General features: G+C 35.3%; 1 protein-coding gene across 4 annotated transcripts in view; it reads left to right on the forward strand.

Moving 5' to 3' along the window:
- The window catches only part of LOC123530677 (ATP-dependent translocase ABCB1-like), an 83,972-nt gene extending 65,929 nt beyond the window's left edge, over positions 1-18,043 (forward strand). For all 4 annotated transcript variants that reach the window (XM_053517093.1, XM_053517090.1, XM_053517092.1 and 1 more), the window contains 7 exons: positions 2,001-2,204; positions 3,550-3,791; positions 6,570-6,732; positions 11,256-11,447; positions 12,347-12,553; positions 15,712-15,858; positions 17,618-18,043. In XM_053517093.1, the coding sequence (XP_053373068.1) occupies positions 2,001-2,204; positions 3,550-3,791; positions 6,570-6,732; positions 11,256-11,447; positions 12,347-12,553; positions 15,712-15,858; positions 17,618-17,818 (1,356 nt within the window). In that variant the 3' untranslated portion in view covers positions 17,819-18,043. The remainder of the gene's footprint in view (positions 1-2,000; positions 2,205-3,549; positions 3,792-6,569; positions 6,733-11,255; positions 11,448-12,346; positions 12,554-15,711; positions 15,859-17,617) is intronic.
- Positions 18,044-20,006: the final 1,963 nt, after the last annotated feature.

Below are 20,006 nucleotides of genomic sequence, written 5' to 3' on the forward strand. Positions count from 1 at the left end.
ATTTTTCATGAGATCTTCATGAATATTGGTCAGAATGTTCACCTTGATGATTTCTAGGTCAAGTTCGAAACTGGGTCACGTGGGGTCAAAAACTAGGTCATTAGGTCTAAAAATAGTAAAACCTTGTGACCTCTCTAGAGGCCATATTTCTCAATGGATCTTCATGAAAATTGTTCAGAATAATTACCTCGATGATATCTAGGTCCAGTTCGAAACTGGGTCATGTGCGGTCAAAAACTAGGGCAGTAGATCGAAAAATAGAAAAACCTTGTGACCTCTCTAGAGGCCATATTTTTTACAAGATCTTCATGAAAATTTGTGAGAATGTGCATCTTGATGATATCTAGGTCATGTGCTCAAAAACCAGGTCACTTTGTCAAATAATAGAAATAACGACGTCATACTCAGTTCAACACTGAGTCATGTGGGGATAGGTGAGCGATTCAGGACCATCATGGTCCTCTTGTTAGCTCACCTAAGGTGAGCTTTTGTGATCGCACAGTGTCCGTCGTCCGTGCGTAAACCTTTGCTTGTGACCACTCTAGAGGTCACATTTTTCATGGGATCTTTATGGAAGTTGGTCAGAATGTTCATCTTGATGATATCTAGGTCAAGTTCGAAACTGGGTCATGTGTGGTCCAAAACTAGGTCAGTAGGTCTAAAAATAGAAAATCCTTGTGACCTCCCTAGAGGCCATATTTTTCAATGGATCATCATGAAAATTGGTCAGAATGTTTATCTTGATGATATCTAGGTCAAGTTGGGTCAAATGATCACCTCATCAAGACGATGTGCAGAACCCATGAGTCAGCCTTGTCGGTTCAAGGTCAAGGTCACAACTCAAGGTCAAAGGTTTGAGCCTGCCATTTTGTGTCCGCTCTATATCTCATAAACCCCTTGAAGGAATTTTATAAAACTTGGGTCAAATGGTCACCTCATCAAGACAATGTGCAGAACCCATGGGTCAGCCTTGTTGGCTCAAGGTCAAGGTCACAACTCAAGGTCAAAGGTTTGAGCCTTCCATTTTGTGTCCGCTCTATATCTCCTAAACCCCATGAAGGAATTTTATCAAACTTGGGTCAAATGATCACCTCATCAAGATGATGTGCAGAACCCATGAGTCAGTCATGCAGGCTCAAGGTCAAGGTCACAACTTAGGGTCAAAGGTTTGAGCCTTCCATTTTGTGTCCGCTCTATATCTCCTAAACTCCTTGAAGGATTTTCATCAAACTTGGGTCAAATGATCACCTCATCAAGGCGATGTGTAGAACTCATGAGTCAGCCATGTCGGCTCAAGGTCAAGGTCACAACTGAAGGTCAAAGGTTTGAGCCTTCCATTTCGTGTCCGCTAAACCCCTTGAAGGAATTTTATAAAACTTGGGTAAAATGATTACCTCATCAAAACCATGTGCAGAAATTATGAGTCAACCATGCCAGCTCAAGGTCAAGGTCACAACTAAGGGTCGAAGGTTTGAGCCTTCCATTTTGTTTCCACTCTGTATCTCCTACACCCCCTGAAGGATTTTCATCAAACTTGGGTCAAATGATCACCTCATCAAGAACTCATGAGTCAGCCATGTCAACTCAAGGTCAAGGTCACAACTGAAGGTCAAAGGTTTCAGCTCTGTATCTCCTAAACCCCTTGAAGGATTTTCATGAAACTTGGGTCAAATGATCACCTCATGAGTTAGCCATGTCAGTTCAGGGTCAAGGTCACAGCTAAAATCAAAGGTTTACCCTTTCACTATCCATAGCAGTGGCGGGGGATTTAGCTGTCCTTCAGACTGCCTTGTTAACTATAATTTTTCCACCATCTGTTTTCATCATATAAGGCTGTTTAGAGGGGTTTCTTGTGTAGAGGGCTTTTCTGTTTAAAGGGGATATTATCAGTGAAAAGAACTTAATATAGACGAAAACATTTGTAATGAGGTTTCCTAATATTTGTTTGTGGTTCCATTTTATGAGCATTTCTTACTGTATCATCATTTGAATTGTTTCAGGCTGCAGGTATACGTCTTGGTTCAACCCTGATGTCAATAACTAGCATAGTAGCAGGTCTGGTTATAGGATTCATCTACAGCTGGAAGCTTACGTTACTAATTATAGCTTTCTTACCCTTCCTTATGATTGGTGGAGCTCTTCAGATGAAAATGTTGCAAGGTGCTGCTGGGAAAAACAAGGAAGCCCTTGAGACAGCAGGAAAAGTAAGGTTTTTAGAGAACACCCACTGCTTTAAACCTCTTTCCCCAAGCATCTGCACCCATAGCTTGGTTACAGTTTTGATGCTTTTTAAATTCAACTTACCTTTTAACTTGATATATTTTGCTTCAGATTTAAAAAAGTTGTTTCGTCATGTCATTACCAACATCATATGTTACCATTTTCATATCTCGCACGAATATTTCATGAATTGTATTTACTTAGAATTTTAGGTTAAAGTTTTGGTACACTTTCACTAAGTTTCTGTTATTACTAAATATTTACATTCGCCCTATTTTTTTCCATTGAAAATTATGACATTCATTTCGTATGAACAGCAAAACGAAAGGCATGAAATTTACGTCATCGCTGCTTAGTGATAACCGACTGCTGTTTCGACGACGTCCGCATATAGTCAGGGAGAACGTTCCTTAGATGACATCGCAGTTGTACCGTGTGGTGGACAGAATGTCCCGGAAGCTGATTTTAATGTTAAATGCCACAGAATATGTGTAATTTATAATATTATCTTGATTACAAATGGAAAGGAAATATAATGTAAATATAAGAAATGAAACTATTTTTTTCAGTGTTCATGTGAAATTAACGACAGAATAGGATTGGCAGTTTAAACATGAATTGCTAGCGTGATTCACGGATTTGCCGATCCTATTCTGTCGTTCATTTCGCATGAACACCAAAAAAATTTATCTCATTTCTTAAATGGATTTGATGCAAACAACTTCTTTATAATTTTTATGCCTCCAGATATATAGCGATTGAACTGTCCGTTTGTCCATCTGTAGGAACCATATTGCCTACAGTCCAGATTTACTTCATACTCAGCATTCCTTGTGGCAAGACCTTCTAACTGATCTATGTATAAATGACCTTGACCCTCATGTGACCTTCACCTTCAAACTTAAAAACCTTAACAAACAGTTTTTTAGGTCCTACATTCCACATATATGATTGAATTTAGTTCATACTCACATTCAACACTCAACAGACATTGTGGCAAGACGTACAAACTGATCTATATATAGATGACCTTCACCTTCTTATGATCTTCAGGTTTAAACTTGATACTTCAAAAAAACAACATCTTTGGTCATACATACATGGGCATGATTTTGCATTTTGAAAATGCAGTTCCTTGTTACAAAGATAGAAACTGTCACCCAAAATTAAGAACAGTCCTGAAATTTTGCCAGCATTATTTGAAAACTTGTGACCAGCTTTGTGGAGCAAATTCGTGACAAGACAAACATTGTTTAATGATTTATATGTTGGACAATAACATGAAAAATGTCCTTTCTAAAGTAAAAGATCATTTTTCACTTTTTACAGATAGCAATAGAGTCAATTGAAAATATTCGTACGGTGGCGTCACTTACTCGTGAAGAGATGTTTTACAAGATGTTCTGTGATGAACTGGAAACACCCTATAACAACGCCCTGAGAAAATCCCACGTTATTGGCATATCATTCTCGTTTTCTCAAGGAGTGATCTTCTTTGCATATGCCGCAGCATTCTGGTTGGGTGCCTATTTGATAAAGCAGGCTGAACTAGATTATGTAGATGTATTCAAGTAAGTGAGAGTCTAGAAATAGGAATAGGTTTGTAGCTTGCAAATCAAGTAGATCATAATACTTCAAATCAGGGTGTCATATCAGGGCATATCCCACGTTCTTTGTGATGATTGACTGAAGACATCATGTCCTAAGACCTTTCATCTTTAGTCTTTGATTCATGTGGGAAAGTTGTAAATCACTTGCAGAGAATACTAGGTTGAAATCAATAGTTCAGGGTCAGATATTACTTAAGAAGAGATTTCAATGTCACATCTCATTTCCGTTAAATTTGTTAACTTAGTTTGGGCAAATATATGATATAAGTTTTAGTGAACAGTCAGGTTGATTACTCTGTTTGTTGCATACAGAATATTGCACAAATAATTCAATAATCCTGTCAACTTTGAAGATTTGTATAAAGTTGAATAAATGTAGACCAAGGACACTTGTAAAGGGTGATACATCATTGAAAAAGCTGCTTTAAGATAGTTACCTGTAATAACAGTCAGCAGTTTTTTATTCTCTGTATATGATCTCGGCACTACTTGGCTAGTAGGGACCACTATGTGCTGAAAAGTGCTGCATAAATGACTGAAGAATGCCGAAATAGCATACAAATATACATATGAGCCGTGCCATGAGAAAACCAACATAGTGGGTGTGCGACCAGCATGGATCCAGACCAGCCTGCGCATCCGCGCAGTCTGGTCAGGCTCCATGCTGTTCGCTTTTAAAGCCTATTGGCATTGGAGAAACTGTTAGCGAACAGCATGGATCCTGACCAGACTGTGCAGATGCGCAGGCTGGTCTGGATCCATGCTGGTCGCAAACCCACTATGTTGGTTTTCTCATGGCAAGGCTCATATATGTAATTGCACGGAAATATCTGATTATATGTATGGGCCTTCTACCTCAAACTTTACAGAAAGAACAGTTAATTTTCAGCTAAGTTGCGCAGGGTGGTGTCCCATGTTTCACAATGTCTCAACAGGCTCAGTCAAACATTGTTTGCTATCATTTTGCTTTATATGCTTTCCAAGAATATTTTTTACTGATCGTATTTACTAAAGGGTTTGCAAAGACCTTAAAAAGTCTTTGAATTTTGATGCAAGTCCTTGAAAACTCCTTCAAAATTATTTAACACCCTAAAAACCTGAAAAAGTACATGAATTTTGAAAAAAAAAAGTCCTGTTCGAATTTAGTCTAAAACTCCTTGAAAAAAAATTGTCCAGAGCTTGTTTTGTGGAAAGAATGAATTTAAAAAATAAACAGAAAAATTGAAGATAATTTGAAAGGAAATAATTTGGTCACTTATCAAAGTTGTGTGCTAAGGCAGTAGTCATAAATAAGATTTTGTCACAGTTTACACAGAAAGCAATTTGCACTATAACTGTTACACCATTTTTGACATAGTTGATTAAAATTGTCGGGACTACAGTGTAAGGACGTGATACCTTGAAAAAGTAAAAAAAAAAGATACATGTAAAGTCCTTGAAGAGTCATTGAATTTTGTCTTGGATGTTTTGTGGGAACTTTTTATTGTTGCGGCACCCATAATTTAAAAAAAGTTGTGAAAACACATTTTTGATCTCATCACCTTCTCAAACATCTAATTATCGACTGCGGCAACTTGTAATTACAGCTGGTTTGATGTACTTGCAAAATGTGTGAAAACACCAACTTTGGAAAGTTTTACACAGGTTTGCTAAAAACTGAATGATGAGTTATAGAAATGCGTTGTAAAATATGTTTTAATGAAAAACAGCAGCTTTTGTGGGAGCTCTTAATTTTTCATTTAATACAAAATTCATTTAAGATGCCGGGTCCTGATACTGGCTTTTACCTATGCGCGAGTCATAGGTAGTTACTCCCCTTGAATTCTTTTCAATGTAAAGGTACGTGGTGTAACTAAAGATTAATTTTCTTAATTTTTTTAGCCAGGGAAAAACTGTGGTCTTGTCCTATACCCATGTATAGGTTGCATTGGTCCTTCCTGACCAGAAACTCGGTAAATAAGGTGCGACCTGTACTCGTACAATGACAGTATATCTGTTACAATTGAATCTTTGCTATAAAGGGTTTTGAGTTTACTGAAAAATTAAGATTTTCAATTTGTTACAGCTTAGCCTCAGTATTTATCTGTGTAATTTTAGTTCTAAGGAAAGTTAGGAGTATGAAATCATCATGACCCAGTTGTTAGAAACTTTAACCAACTGTTAAACTAACCACCAGTTAAATTTTGATTTGAAATGTTAGTCTTGGTGGGATCACTAGTTTGATGTTTTAGTTTTACTGTAAAGATATTTTAGGGTTCATAATACTGAACTCATACATTTGTTAGCCCGCCCGCTTAGCTCAGTACAAATACCTTTTAACAACTTCTACTCATTAACTGCTGGATGCAAATAGCCATTATAAAGAGACTTTCAAAAATGCCCTCAGCCTTCTCCAATAGTCTTTGTGTAATTTTTCCACTTCGCCTTAAAGACCTAAGAAAGAAGCACATAGTATTTTATCACTTGTTATCTGTCACACCAATTTATGTAATCAGTTTCTACTGCCTCTGGAACTTTTGAAACCTGGAGCATAATATGGTCCCCTTCCAAAATTGCACACTCTCTAGCCTGGTTAAGTTCTGAAACTCAGGTGAGCGGTCTAAGGCCATCATAGCCCTCTTGTGTGTTTTTTTTTTTTGCCAAATAATATTGCACTCATAAAGTAGTGCAGTATCTCCACTTAGAAATTGTGCCTATTTCTTTATATAAATCTGATAAATTATAATTATCCTATTTCAGGGCATTCTCAGCTGTTGTGTTTGGAGGGATGGCTATTGGACAGGCCAGCTCATTTGCTCCCGATGCTGCAAAGGCTCAGTCTTCAGCTAGCGTCATTTTCAAGCTTCTTGATCTCAAACCAGACATTGACTCTGAATCTACTGTGGGAGATCAGCCTAAAGATGTAAGAAAATTTGATATGATACAAAGATTGCTTCGGGGTTGCTATCCTCCTTAAACAGTCAGGGAAAGTTGAGTTTTGTTTTTCAATTCAAGGAATTGTCATGGAAGTTTAAGTATTGTTCAGTGAAAAACATAACTGAAAAGCAGAATTTTAGCTATTTTAATCACTCACCATGCATTCATTTGTCTGTCCATCACCAGTCTGTCATCCACAGTTTTCTTAAAATGACATCTCCTTTGAAGCTACTGGACAGAGTTGCACCAAACTGGGTCAGTAGCATCCTGGCATAGTTTTCTATCAAGTTTGTTCAAATGTTTCAGCTTGGCCCCTTTTAGGGGCTGCAGAGCTAATGATATAAAAAACCATTAAATGACTTTTTTATGAACCGCTTGATAGATGTTCATGGTCTGTAGCATTATTATTAAGTCCTCTCTTATAATTTATTCAGATTGTGATGCTTGGCTCCATTTATGGACTGCTAAAGCTAAAAATAGAAAAACCTTTAAACGATTTCAGTTCAGAAACCGCTTGATGAATCTTCTTGTTTTTCATTCATCACATAAATTTATGTAATCAACTTCTACTACGTCTGAAACTTTTGAAACTTGGAATGTAATATGGTCCTCTTCCAAAGTTGCACACTGTCTAATCTGTTTAAGCTCTGAAACACAGTTGGGCAATCTAGGGGTATCTTACCCTTTTGTTAAAAAAAACTGGAAATGGAAAAAATAAAGATTGCATAGGTAATTTTTGAAACTTTGGGTTGAATTCAAGCAAGGATATCTTTTTCTTTTAAAAAAAGTGTGGTTGCTCCATTCCGAATTGTTATTTTTATACTTGCACATTGCTACAGAATAAATTGTCATTGAAAAAATAACATTATATAGGTACTAAGGGCCTTGGCTTCACTCTTGCCGTCAGCTGGTGATTAAACTGAAACTTTCAAAGCCATGTTTCATTCTAGTAGTTAGCAAGTCTACCATGTTTCATTGAAATGCTTTAAACTATCTCTTAGATATGATTCCAAGTGAAAGGGAGATGGCACGTGCAATTTGACATCATTTTAATTAAGAAAAAAAAACATGAACCAAAAGATGTCTTCTTACTGACAGCAAAATTTTAAAAATATCATTTAATAATAGCTAATATTTCTTTCTGATGTTAAAGATCAAAACAAAATTGACATGGTGTGATTTTTTTACTGTATTTACAAGTATTTTATCCTTTAGCCTGCTAAATTTCTAAAATGGACTGCTCTGTCATTCAGTTTGAGCAGTGCCACTTATTATTCAAAGGGGTTTTCACTGGAAATTTACTGATTGAATAGTGAACAGTGCAGACCAAGGTCTCTGCAGGCTGATCTTGGTCTGCACTGGTCGCAAAGGCAGAATCTGTCAGTCACTTGGTGCCAGCAGGCTTAAGGTTAAATAAAAATTAGGAAATGTATTTTTATCAGGTGAGCTGCAATTTAAGGTGGGCAGGTCATTTCATTTTTGAAGTGCTATTTACATGTTGAAAAGATGTATAGACTGACAGTTACATTTATTTTGCTTTTCTGATGCTGATGCAAAAAAACAAAAACAAGTTATATTTATGGCAAGCAATTGTAAAATGTAAATATAATAATTGAATGTTATTTGTTTGCATTTAGACAGGTATAAAACAACACTGGGACTTAATGCAAATTAGCCAAGAATTGTTTGCGTGATTCATAGATATGTAAGAACTCTCAGTATGGTTTATACCAGTCTAAATGTGGGAAAAAAAAACAACAAAAAAAACATTTACTTCTTAAGGTAGTTCTGCATGTTTGATAAGCCGGAAGTGATGGCATAACGTCATTTATCCGGAAAATGTAGAATAAAGCCTGGATTCGGCATATGGAAATGAAAATAGTTTTTTGAATTAATGACAACCTGTGAGTAAATTTATTAAAATGGCACTGTTACTTTATTTCTAAAGTCAGTATATGATATTAAAACATATGACACATTAAATAATGCAAAATGATGTCTCAAAATTTGAGAGAAATATTCGGTTCACCTTAATCTCAAAAATAAGCACATGAACCTATACATTTCACCAAATTATAGGTCATATGTTTATTTACAAATGAGATGTTTCATCAAAGTCTACATTGTCTTCGCAAAAATGTTATGAAAGTTATGATTTTCCCATAGACTCCCGTTGTGAAAAATTGCCAGAAGTCCAAATTTTTCAAACCAGTCTAGCAAAAAATCAAGCACACAATCCTATCCTTTTTATTTGCTGAATTTTCCAGATATATTCTGAAGTTTTGAAAAAGTGGAGTTCAGTCAAATTCTACATTGTATAAAAAAATTTGATCCAGACTTGCAGTACTACCTTAAATAAGAATAAAGGGTTATAAATCTTGTCTTTGCTGAGCAATCTACTGTTTTATTGAGTCTTCTAAACCATGACAGAGATATGACGGTGGACATACATAAAATGGAATGAAAACTCTTCATTATGTGCTATATATACAAGTACAGAGGGTCATAAATTTTGTCTTTCTCAAGCAGTCTGACTGAAATTTGCAGAAATGCAGTTAACATTTCTATAGTGTTTTATTGAAATCCTTTAAATGACTCCAGATGTCAGTTTACCAGCTTGATAAAATGTTAAAAGGTTGTGCTAATGAAAATGATAATAAAAAGAACTAAAGTTTTGCAGTTTTAAATGTCAATACTTCTGGTTGATTTAGTTCATATATTTAGCACCAGAGCATTTTCATAAATTAAACTTTCTACCTTACCAAAAGCTTGATTAGAAGCTGAATTGGTAAATAAGTACAAAGAACCAAAGCTTTGAAACTGAGTTTTTTTACTATCTGAAAACCTACACATGTTGCTTTTCAGAGGCCAAATTGTTCTGAAAATTTTTCTTTTCTTAATTATACCCCCACCAAACATGTTTGAGGGGGGTATATAGGAGTCAGTTTTGTCGCGTTCCGTCGCGTCCCGTCGAGTCCCGTCCCGTCCCGTCCCGTCGCGTCCCGAAATCTATTATCTCAGTTATTACCAAATGGATTTGATTCAGACTTAAAATACATGTTCCACCTTATAACCCACATCATGTGACACAAGGTGCATAACTCTTGACACCAAGTTTTCATGAATTATGTCCCCTTTTACTTAGAATTTAGGGTTAATTTTGCTGTATTTTCACTCTATCTCAGTTATTACTAAATGGATTTAATTCAGACTTAAAATAGGTGTTCCACCTCATCACCCACATCATGTGACACAAGGTGCATAACTCTGACACCAATTTTTTTTATGAATTATGCCCCTTTTTACTTAGAATTTAAGGTTGATTTTGATGTATTTTCACTATATCTCAGTTACTACTGAATGGATTTGATTCAAACTTAAAATAGATGTTCCACCTCATCACACACATCATGTGCCCACATAATGTGACACAAGGTGCATAACTCTGACACCAAGTTTTCATGAATTATGTCCCCTTTTACTTAGAATTTAAGGTTAATTTTGTTGTATTTTCACTATATCTCAATTATTACTAAATGGATTTGACTCAAACTTAAAATAGTTGTTCCACCTCACCACCTACATCATGTGACATAAGGTGCTTAACTCTGACATAAATTTTTTATGAATTATGTCCCCTTTTACTTTAAATTTAAGGTTGATTTTGATGTATTTTCTTTATATCTCAGTTATTACAAAATGGATTTGATTCAAAATTAAAATAGATATTCCACCTCATCACCCACATCATGTGACACAAGGTGCATAACTCTGACACCAATTTTTCATGAATTATGCCCCTTTTTACTTAGAATTTAAGGTTAATTTTTATGTATTTTCACTATATCTCAGTTACTACTGAATGGATTTGATTCAGACTTATAAAAGATGTTCCACCTCATCACCCACATCATGTGACACAAGGTGCATAACTCTGACACTAATTTTTCTTGAATTGTGTCCCCTTTTACCTAGAATTTAAGGTTAATTTTGATGTATTTTCACTATATCTCATTCTGATTGGCTTAGAGCCTAAGGGAAGTAACCTTTTTTTAACTTTTGTATGGAGTTTCTTCACCTTAAATTCCAGGAATTGGTCTATTTTTAGAAATCCTATTTTTAGATTTTCAATATTTTAGGTATTTTTCTAACTTTTTTATTATAAGTCCTATGTAAAAAGTAAATACATTTTTCTGTGGTAACATGGGTCGGTAAGACACTTTCTTGTATTCACTTTTAGTGTATCTCTAATATTAGAGATTTAATATATTTACTAATATTACTATACTAGTATTATACTAGTATTACTTACATGTGGAAGCCCAGGATGAAGTACTCCAAAGACTAAGTATTTTTAAGATTTCTTATGGTTGCCATTCTTCTGTGACAAGACTGTATGGTGGGGGTATGAGTCACTCCTGTGACAGTTCTAGTTTTTTTTTTTGGCAACATGTTTTGAAATACAATATAGAAATCAAACCATTGATTATTTTGTTGCTATATGAACAGTGCTCAAGTGAAGTACGGTTTACCAACATCAAGTTCAAGTATCCAACCAGACCTGATACTGTTGTTCTCAACCAGTTTAATCTAGACGTATTGCCAGGCCAGACTGTGGCACTCGTTGGAAGCTCTGGGTGCGGGAAAAGTACGACAGTACAGCTGACAGAAAGATTTTATGATCCTGAAGATGGTGTTGTGGTAAGTCTCTCGCTTTACTTGATTTATATTTATTTGAACTCTTGATGTATTTAACCAAGCAAACCAAGTAGGCAGAGAATAGTCAGCTTTTCTTGATTCATATTAAACTGAACTCTTGATTTATACAATCAAGCAAGTCCAAGGTAGAAGACAACAAGCTCAATCCGAAAGTCATAGGTTTGAATTTCAGGTGAGGTATATTTTAAGGTTGTTTGCTGTACAAATATGGTTACGGATAAACAAGCCGTATAGCCTACATGCTTACATGCTTAGCTGAATAGGGAGAGCACAGATCTACTGATTGCCAGGTTGTGATTTGGATCTCCTTGCAAGGTGTTTGTTTTCCATTGCAATTTGATGAAAGACATTATGTCTGATGTCATTTCATTCTCAACCTGATTCATGTGGAGAAGTTGGCAGTTACTTGCGGAGTACAGATTAGTACTGGTACAGAATCCAGGAACACTACATTAATTGCCAACCATTACATTACTGAAGTACTGTCGAAAAACTAATGCCTCCAAAAAAAAAAAAAAAAAAAAGCTGAAATTTATTGGTACTGGTTGATAAACGTTAATTTGAAACTTTCTTACTAAATGCTGTAAATATGGGTACATGTAATTTGCAATATCTAAATTCCATTAAGTAAGGGGTCATGGCAGCCAGTGGTTGAGATCCCAAACTTTCAATCACTTTCTACTCTCTAGTTCAAGCCTTGCTCAGGTTGTCTTGTGATGAAGCTATCCAGCTATAGTTCTACTCATATGCTTGAAGATGCCAGAAATAATGGCTTTTGGAGAACTTGTGCTCTTGCTCCTACCAGTAAAGCTTGAAAAATGCCACATTAGATCTATTTCAACCCTGCCAGCATGATGTGAAATCTAACTCTTGTATTATAGTATCTAGATCAACACAATATCAAAGACTTGAACCTGCAGTGGTATAGACGGCAGATTGGCATTGTGTCTCAGGAGCCCGTTTTGTTTGACCGGAGTATCGGAGAAAATATCGCTTATGGTGACAACTCGAGGAAGGTTGAAATGCCGGAAGTAATCGAAGCAGCAAGAAAAGCAAATATCCATGAATTTATTGCATCTTTACCAGAGGTATGCACTACTTAAATGCAACTGAATTGATAATGTTCATGTTTCAAAATAATTTGATAATTTGTTAAACAGGTTCAGGGGCATTAAATTCCATTCCTCCACTTGCATTTCGAGGGTTGAACACAATACTGTCGTAAGTCCTTCTTTATTAAATAGGAGTTATGACAGTATTACATTCAATGCTGGATTAGCTAGTTAAATTAAGTATAGGACAGGTGAAAATACCAGACCCTATTTAGTTCATACTCACATTCAACAATCCTTGTGGCAAGACCTACAAACTGACCTATAAATAAGTGACCCTGATCCTCATATGACCTTTACCTTTAAACTTGAAACCTTAATTAACAACATTTTTGGTCATACATCCCACATTAATGACCAGATTTAATTCATACTCGTACTCAACAGTCCTTGTGGCAAGACCAACAAACTGACCATGATCCGCCTATGACCTTCATCCTCAAACTTAAAAAATTAGAAAAAAACAACATTTTATGGTCCTACAGCCCGCATAAATGACCCAATTGAGTTAGAATTCACACTCACTAAACTTTGTGGCAAAACTTACAAACTGACCTAAATTAGGTATTAGGTATGCAGCCTTTTTATGCCCCTGGTATCAGAATTTGTCCCACTTGGGTGACATTTTTAGCTCACCTGAGCTCAAAGGTGAGCTTTTGTGATTGCCCTGTGTCTGTCGTCAGTCGTCCATTGTCCGTCATCAACAATTTGACTGTTAACACTCTAGAGGTCACAATTTTGGCCCAATCTTAATGAAACTTGGTCAGAATGTTACCCTTAATAAAATCTTGGACAAGTTTAATATTGGGTCATCTGGGGTCAAAAACTAGGTCACCAGGTCAAATCAAAGGAAAAGCTTGTTAACTCTCTAGAGGTCACAATTTTGTCCCAATCTTAATGAAACTTGGTCAGAATGTTACTCTCAATAAAATTTTGGACAAGTTCAATGTTGGGTCATCTGGGTTGAAAAACTACGTCACCAGGTCAAATCAAAGGAAAAGTTTGTTAACACTCTAGAGGTCACAATTTTGGCCCAATCTTAATGAAACTTGGTCAGAATGTTACTCTCAGTAAAATCTTGGACGAGTTCAATATTAGGTCATCTAGGATCAAAAACAAGGTCACCAGGTCAAATCAAAGGAAAAGCTTGTTAACACTCTAGAGGTCACAATTTTGTCCCAATCTTAATGAAACTTGGTCAGAATGTTACCCTTAATAAAATCTTGGACGAGTTTAATATTGGGTCATCTGGGGTCAGAAACTAGGTCACCAGGTCAGATAAAAGGAAAAGCTTGTTAACACTATAGAGGTCACAATTTTGGCCCAATCTTAATGAAACTTGGTCAGAATGTTACCCTTAATAAAATCTTGGACGAGTTTAATATTGGGTCATCTGGGGTCAAAAACTAGGTCACCTTGTCAAATCAAAGGAAAAGCTTGTTAACACTCTAGAGGTCACAATTTTGTCCCAATCTTAATGAAACTTGGTCAGAATGTTACTCTCAATAAAATCTTGGACAAGTTCAATGTTGGGTCATCTGGGGTCAAAAACTAGGTCACCAGGTCAAATCAAAGGAGAAGTTTGTTAACACTCTAAAGGTCACAGTTTTGGCCCAATCTTAATGAAACTTGGTCAGAATGTTACTCTTAATAAAATCTTGGACGAGTTCGATATTAGGTCATCTAGGGTCAAAAACTAGGCCACCAGGTCAAGTCAAAGGAAAAGCTTGTTAACACTGTAGAGGTCACAATTTTGGCCAAATCTTAATGAAACTTAGTCAGAATGTTACCCTCAATAAAATCTTGGATGAGTTCGATATTGGGTCATCAGGGATCAAAAACTAGGTCACCAGGTCAAATCAAAGGGAAAGCTTGTTAACACTGTAGAGGCCACATTTATGACTGTACCTTCATCAATCTTGGTCAGAATGTTAATATTGATAGTCTCAAGGTCCAGTTTGAATCTGGGTCATGTAGGATCAAAAACTAGGTCACCAGGTCAAATCAAAGGAAAAGCTAGTTAACACTGTAGAGGCCACATTTATGACCATATCTTAATGAAACTTGGTCAGAATGTTGATCTTGATGATCTATAGGTCAGATTCAGATCTGGGTCAGGTGGGGTCAAAATCCAGGTCACTAGGTTAAATCAAAGAAAAAGCTTGTTAACACTCTAGAGGTCACATTTATGACTGTATCTTCATGAAACTTAATCCGAATGTTAATCTTGATGATTTTTAGGTCAAGTTCGAACTGGGTCAGGTGGGGTCAAAAACTAGGTCACTAGGTCAAATCATAGGGAAAGCTAGTAAACACTTCAGAGACCACATTTATGACCATGTCTTAATGAAACCTGGTCAGAATGTTAATCTTGATGATCTTTAGGTCAACAGGTCAGGTGAGCGATACAGGGCCTTCATGGCCCTCTTGTTTTAAATCCTTAGGACAGCTGGTAAATTTTTATACAATCTCACAAAGCATACACATGATTTTGACAACACAGAAAGTGATGTCAGACAGCCTTCAGCTTTTTCCAGAAAAAAAAGAAAATGAAATTATACATGTTAAATTTGAAAATGAACATTGCATTTGTATTGGTCTTTTTTCAGGCATTGTGTTGTGGTCCACTACAAAGTTTGTTCAAATTTTACCTCTGCAGTCAAAACTGGCCCTGCCTGGGGGTCACATTTTATATGAGAAAAACTTGACTAACATTTGTGATGACTTTCTCAAAATGTTTTAAAAAACTATTTACAGTGCTACTTATTACTCTCTTCCCCTATAACCAGCTGTAACATATTTGTTCCTTAATTTCAAACATTGGATAAAAATATTTGCACCCTGCAATGATAATGCTAATATGAGCATGTGTTGCATACAATTACACCTTAGAATCTGTAAATCATGAATGTTTGCCTTTCATATATCATGTAATAAGAGCACCAAACCTGTACCCATTGGATTCAGGTGAGTGATACAAAGTCATTATGGACCTCTTAATTTTAACCTTTGGCCAGTGTCAGTGTTCATTGGGAAATGTCCACTGCTCTGTAACAGTCTGGTCTGTAAAAGTCCATGCTTTCTATCATAAAAATTCACTACTGAATCTCATATAGTACAAACTAATGTTTCAGGGTTATGACACAAGTGTTGGAGAGAAGGGAGCCCAGCTTAGTGGAGGTCAGAAACAGAGGGTGGCTATAGCCCGGGCTTTGGTCAGGAACCCTAAAATACTTCTCTTAGATGAGGCTACATCTGCACTGGATACTGAAAGTGAAAAGGTTAGAATGGATTTTTTTGGCTTGTCTTTTTATATGAAAATTACTTATACCTGCATTATTTATAATAGATTGTGTTTGTGCATTTCACTGCCTTGAAACAATTATCAGATTTGATTAAAGAATAAGAAAGTTACCAGTATTTTAAACATTTGATGAAAATGACAGCCATTATATGTTTCCAAGGTTACCTAAAACAAAATGGCAGATAATGGTTATTTTAAGTTATTCTTCCCATAAATTGTGCATAAAGCTTAAAACAAAGAAATTAAATTTTTCATTTAAAGATGTTTTTCACAATTATTTCTAGCGGTCAGAATTTTTTGTAACTTTGCATATTTACAGATTGATGTATGACAAGTTAAAATAAAAAATAAAAATGATAGGTACCCGTGCTTCTTTTTTCAATATTCAAAGTTTATTAAGAACACCAAATCGGTATTTTTGTTTGAAGAAACAATACATACATGTCATAATAAAACTACTGCAAACAATTATTTATTCAAAGTTTCACTCTGATGTTACTGTTTATGTGTCACAATTAATGAAACCACTATAACTATGCATAAAATGTCAACATATAGATATATTAACTCAAAAAAGTTACTCTTGACAGATGTCGAAAGTATCTGAAACTGAGAAAAACACAAAGTATTTCTTAATGATATGAAAAATCTAGCGGACAGATTTTTACCAAATTTTATATTATGTAAGCTAGAACTAAGACAAAAAAATCTAAACCAAAAAAACGATATCAACCCGTGCTTGTTTTCAAGAAAAATTAAAAAATATTCACTCCACCATTAAAAGTATTTTTTCATTACCCCACCCACCTAAAATTATGAACATTTATTTTTCTTACAAAACAAATTGCACAATGTTATTATCAGTTTCTTAACCAATTTTCTTACTCACATGCGGAATAATGCTCCTATAAGGTTGCATGCGTCTAGGTCAGATACTTTTTCAGATACGTGCTACACAAGCTTTCACTTGCCACTTACATATATATTTGACCCCGTCAAGGGACATAAATCTGTTTTTACTGAATGAAACCTCAAATAAAAGCACTGGTGAACAACTTCGCATGCTGAATTTATTTCTTGTGTGGTTTCATGACTCTTGACACATATACTTTTGAGGTACATGCGACACAAATGTTTAGACCCTTTATGTACAATTTGACTGTCAAGGGCCATAACTCTGGTCTTACTACGTGAAATGCGGGATGGAGCACAAAAAGTACAACAACATTTTTAGGAAGTCACATTTGAACTTGAAGGCGATAGATCTACGTTAAAATTTTCTGGAATTTTATTTGACTTGGAGTCGGCTGCATCATTACTGGACGAAATAGTTTACTTTCAAATTGGCTGTCCACAATATATTCGATTCGAGCACTTCCTACGACTACTCCTCTAATAAAACACCATCACTTTTAAAGGTAAAATATGGATGCACGACCTATATTGTCAGTACATATGATATTTTTTGCGCGAGTGCGCTGCATATCCGACAGTTATGCCCTTTCGGCGGCGAATCCTGGACTTTACAGTGGTTATCGCTTGCTGCGCGATTGAGCTGCGCACAAAATATTGTGATGAACTCCTTTAAATGGGGGCATATGTATGATATTATTTCTAAAGTGTGACATCAATGTCAGTAACATCTGCAATTGCTGCCTTTCTGGTTCACCATTTTCTGACATTTCAAAACTGATCAGATATTCACTATTGTTTAGTTAACAACTTTTCTTTGACAGATTGTGCAAGATGCATTAGATGCAGCAAGAGAGGGAAGAACCAGTATTGTGATAGCTCATAGACTTTCTACGATCCAGAACGCTGACAAAATTTGTGTGATACGACATGGTGTTATCACTGAAATGGGAACACACAGTGAACTTATGAAGCAGCAAGGATTCTACTACAAACTAAACATGGCACAGCAGAGAAAGAAATAGATTCGCTTCATCTCGGTAACTACTTGGTCTAAAGTTTGCTTTAGAATGGTACTCCGGTGAAATAGTTAACGCAAATGACAGAATGATATTTTGGTCGGGAAGCAAGTAAAATATCAAGATTTAGCTTGATATCTCTGTAAAACACCGCAAAAGTTTTAGTTTTTGCTATAGTTATTGTTGAAACTTTGTGCAAAGTTTTAATCCATATAAATTTAGTACCAGTGTTAATCTTGAAATCAGTGTAAATCTAGTTAAAATTTTTGGAATTTTTTTGATTGGATGTTCGGACTGCTATAATAATGGAGTACAATTATGATTCCAAATTGGCTTGTTGAATATTTTACCGATATAAAAGCATTCCTCTGACAACTCCTCTAAAAAAACACCATACTTTTTAAATAAAATATGTGCAGTATATTTCAGTAATGTATTTGGCAGTGCGCTGCATACCGGATACCCCTCGCGGCAAATGGGAACTTCAAACGGGATTTCCTTTTGTGCCTGAGCTGGCACTTTTTATGACTCCTTTAAATGGAAAGATAAATATGATTTTAAGTGTACATCACTGTCGTTACTCTGGCAATTTGCTGCGTTTGCTGGTTCACATTTTTGACATTTCAAAATCGCTTTCAATATCAACTATTGTTTATTAACAACTTTTCTTTGACGATTGTCAAAGATGACTAAGCATGCAAGAAGGAAGAACTCAGTATTTTGAATTTAGCCTCATACTTTTACATTCAGAACGCTGATCAATATTTGTGTGATTAGCATGGTTGTTATCCTGAAATGGGAAACAACAGTTGAAATGAATCAGCAAGTTCACTACAAACTAAACATGGCACAGAAGAAAATAGATTCCTCATCTCGACTACTTGGTCTAAAGATTTGCTTTGATGGTACTCGGTGAAATATTACGAAATGACAGATTTTTTGGTGAAGCAAGTAATATCAAGATTTACTTGATACTCTGTAAACACCGCAAAGCTTTAGTTTGCTTAAGTATTTGCAACTTTGTGCCAACAGTTTTAATCCTTAATTAGTACAGTAGAACTGAAAAATCAGTTTTAAATGTTAAAAGTTTTGGTTAAGAATTATTTTCTTGTTTTAGCTGATTTCATGTTTGGTCAAATTTGGAGTCATTAATGAATCACAATGCTATTTATTGTGAAATTTTACCTCAATGATTCAGAAGCACAAACTCATCCTTTTTGCAATAATATGCCATTTGCTTAAATCATTTTGTAGATAGTTTAAGCAAATTTTCTCATAAAATATCCTTTTTATTGTTTATAAATATAAAACACTGGAGAATAATTCATATGTTCAAGTGATGGCTCTAACGGACTCATGAAAATGGGTAAAATTTCTCAAACACGAAATTTCTTGGTCCAGACGTTGTCTTTTTTTTTCAATGAAATGATCTCCTTGAAATCTGAAACCACCCTACATTGAAAACTGAACAGATTTTCAGAACCATTTCTATATATTGGAAAGTAAAATGACCTCTGAATACAGAACTACCGAATTGAAAGATGATGAATGACACTTAACACCTTTACTAAATACAAAATTATACCAAGTCAATTTGCAACCATATGTCATAATTTGTTTTTGACTTTACAGCAATGCTATGAAATACACAAGTCAAATGTGTGGTAAAAGTAAGAGTTAAAAAATTAAATTAGAATGTCGGTGAAATTAAAGGATTAACGTTGCAATGATATTTAATGTTTCAGTAATCATATTTGATAATTGTTAATTCGATAATTAAAATTTGGATAGCAACATCAGTTGGGATTATAAGAAACTTACATCGACTACAGTTATTCAAATGGATTTAATATTTGTTTGTTCTTTGATCATAGGATAAATTGTTAGATAAACATAGTCAGAATTAAATGTATAAAAAAAAAATGAAATGTATTTACAGTTTATGATGTTATTTACCAGAGAATGAAAGCCAGTAACAATAAACACTGTTTTCTTTTCTGCACAGCTTTTTCAAGTCAGACTTCCAACTGCCAAAAATACCCCTATTAAACCGAAATCCATGTGATTGGAACTTTTGCCTTTGTACATAAAATGTTTGGTTTGGAGGGTATCCATTGTTTAAACTTATTTTGTCACCCTGGCATGTGTGTCATGCAATACAGTATCAAGATAATTCATAAACTTGATGCCTAAA

The sequence above is a fragment of the Mercenaria mercenaria genome, chromosome 11, assembly GCF_021730395.1.
Source record: "Mercenaria mercenaria strain notata chromosome 11, MADL_Memer_1, whole genome shotgun sequence".
Classification (NCBI taxonomy): Eukaryota; Metazoa; Mollusca; class Bivalvia; order Venerida; family Veneridae; genus Mercenaria; species Mercenaria mercenaria.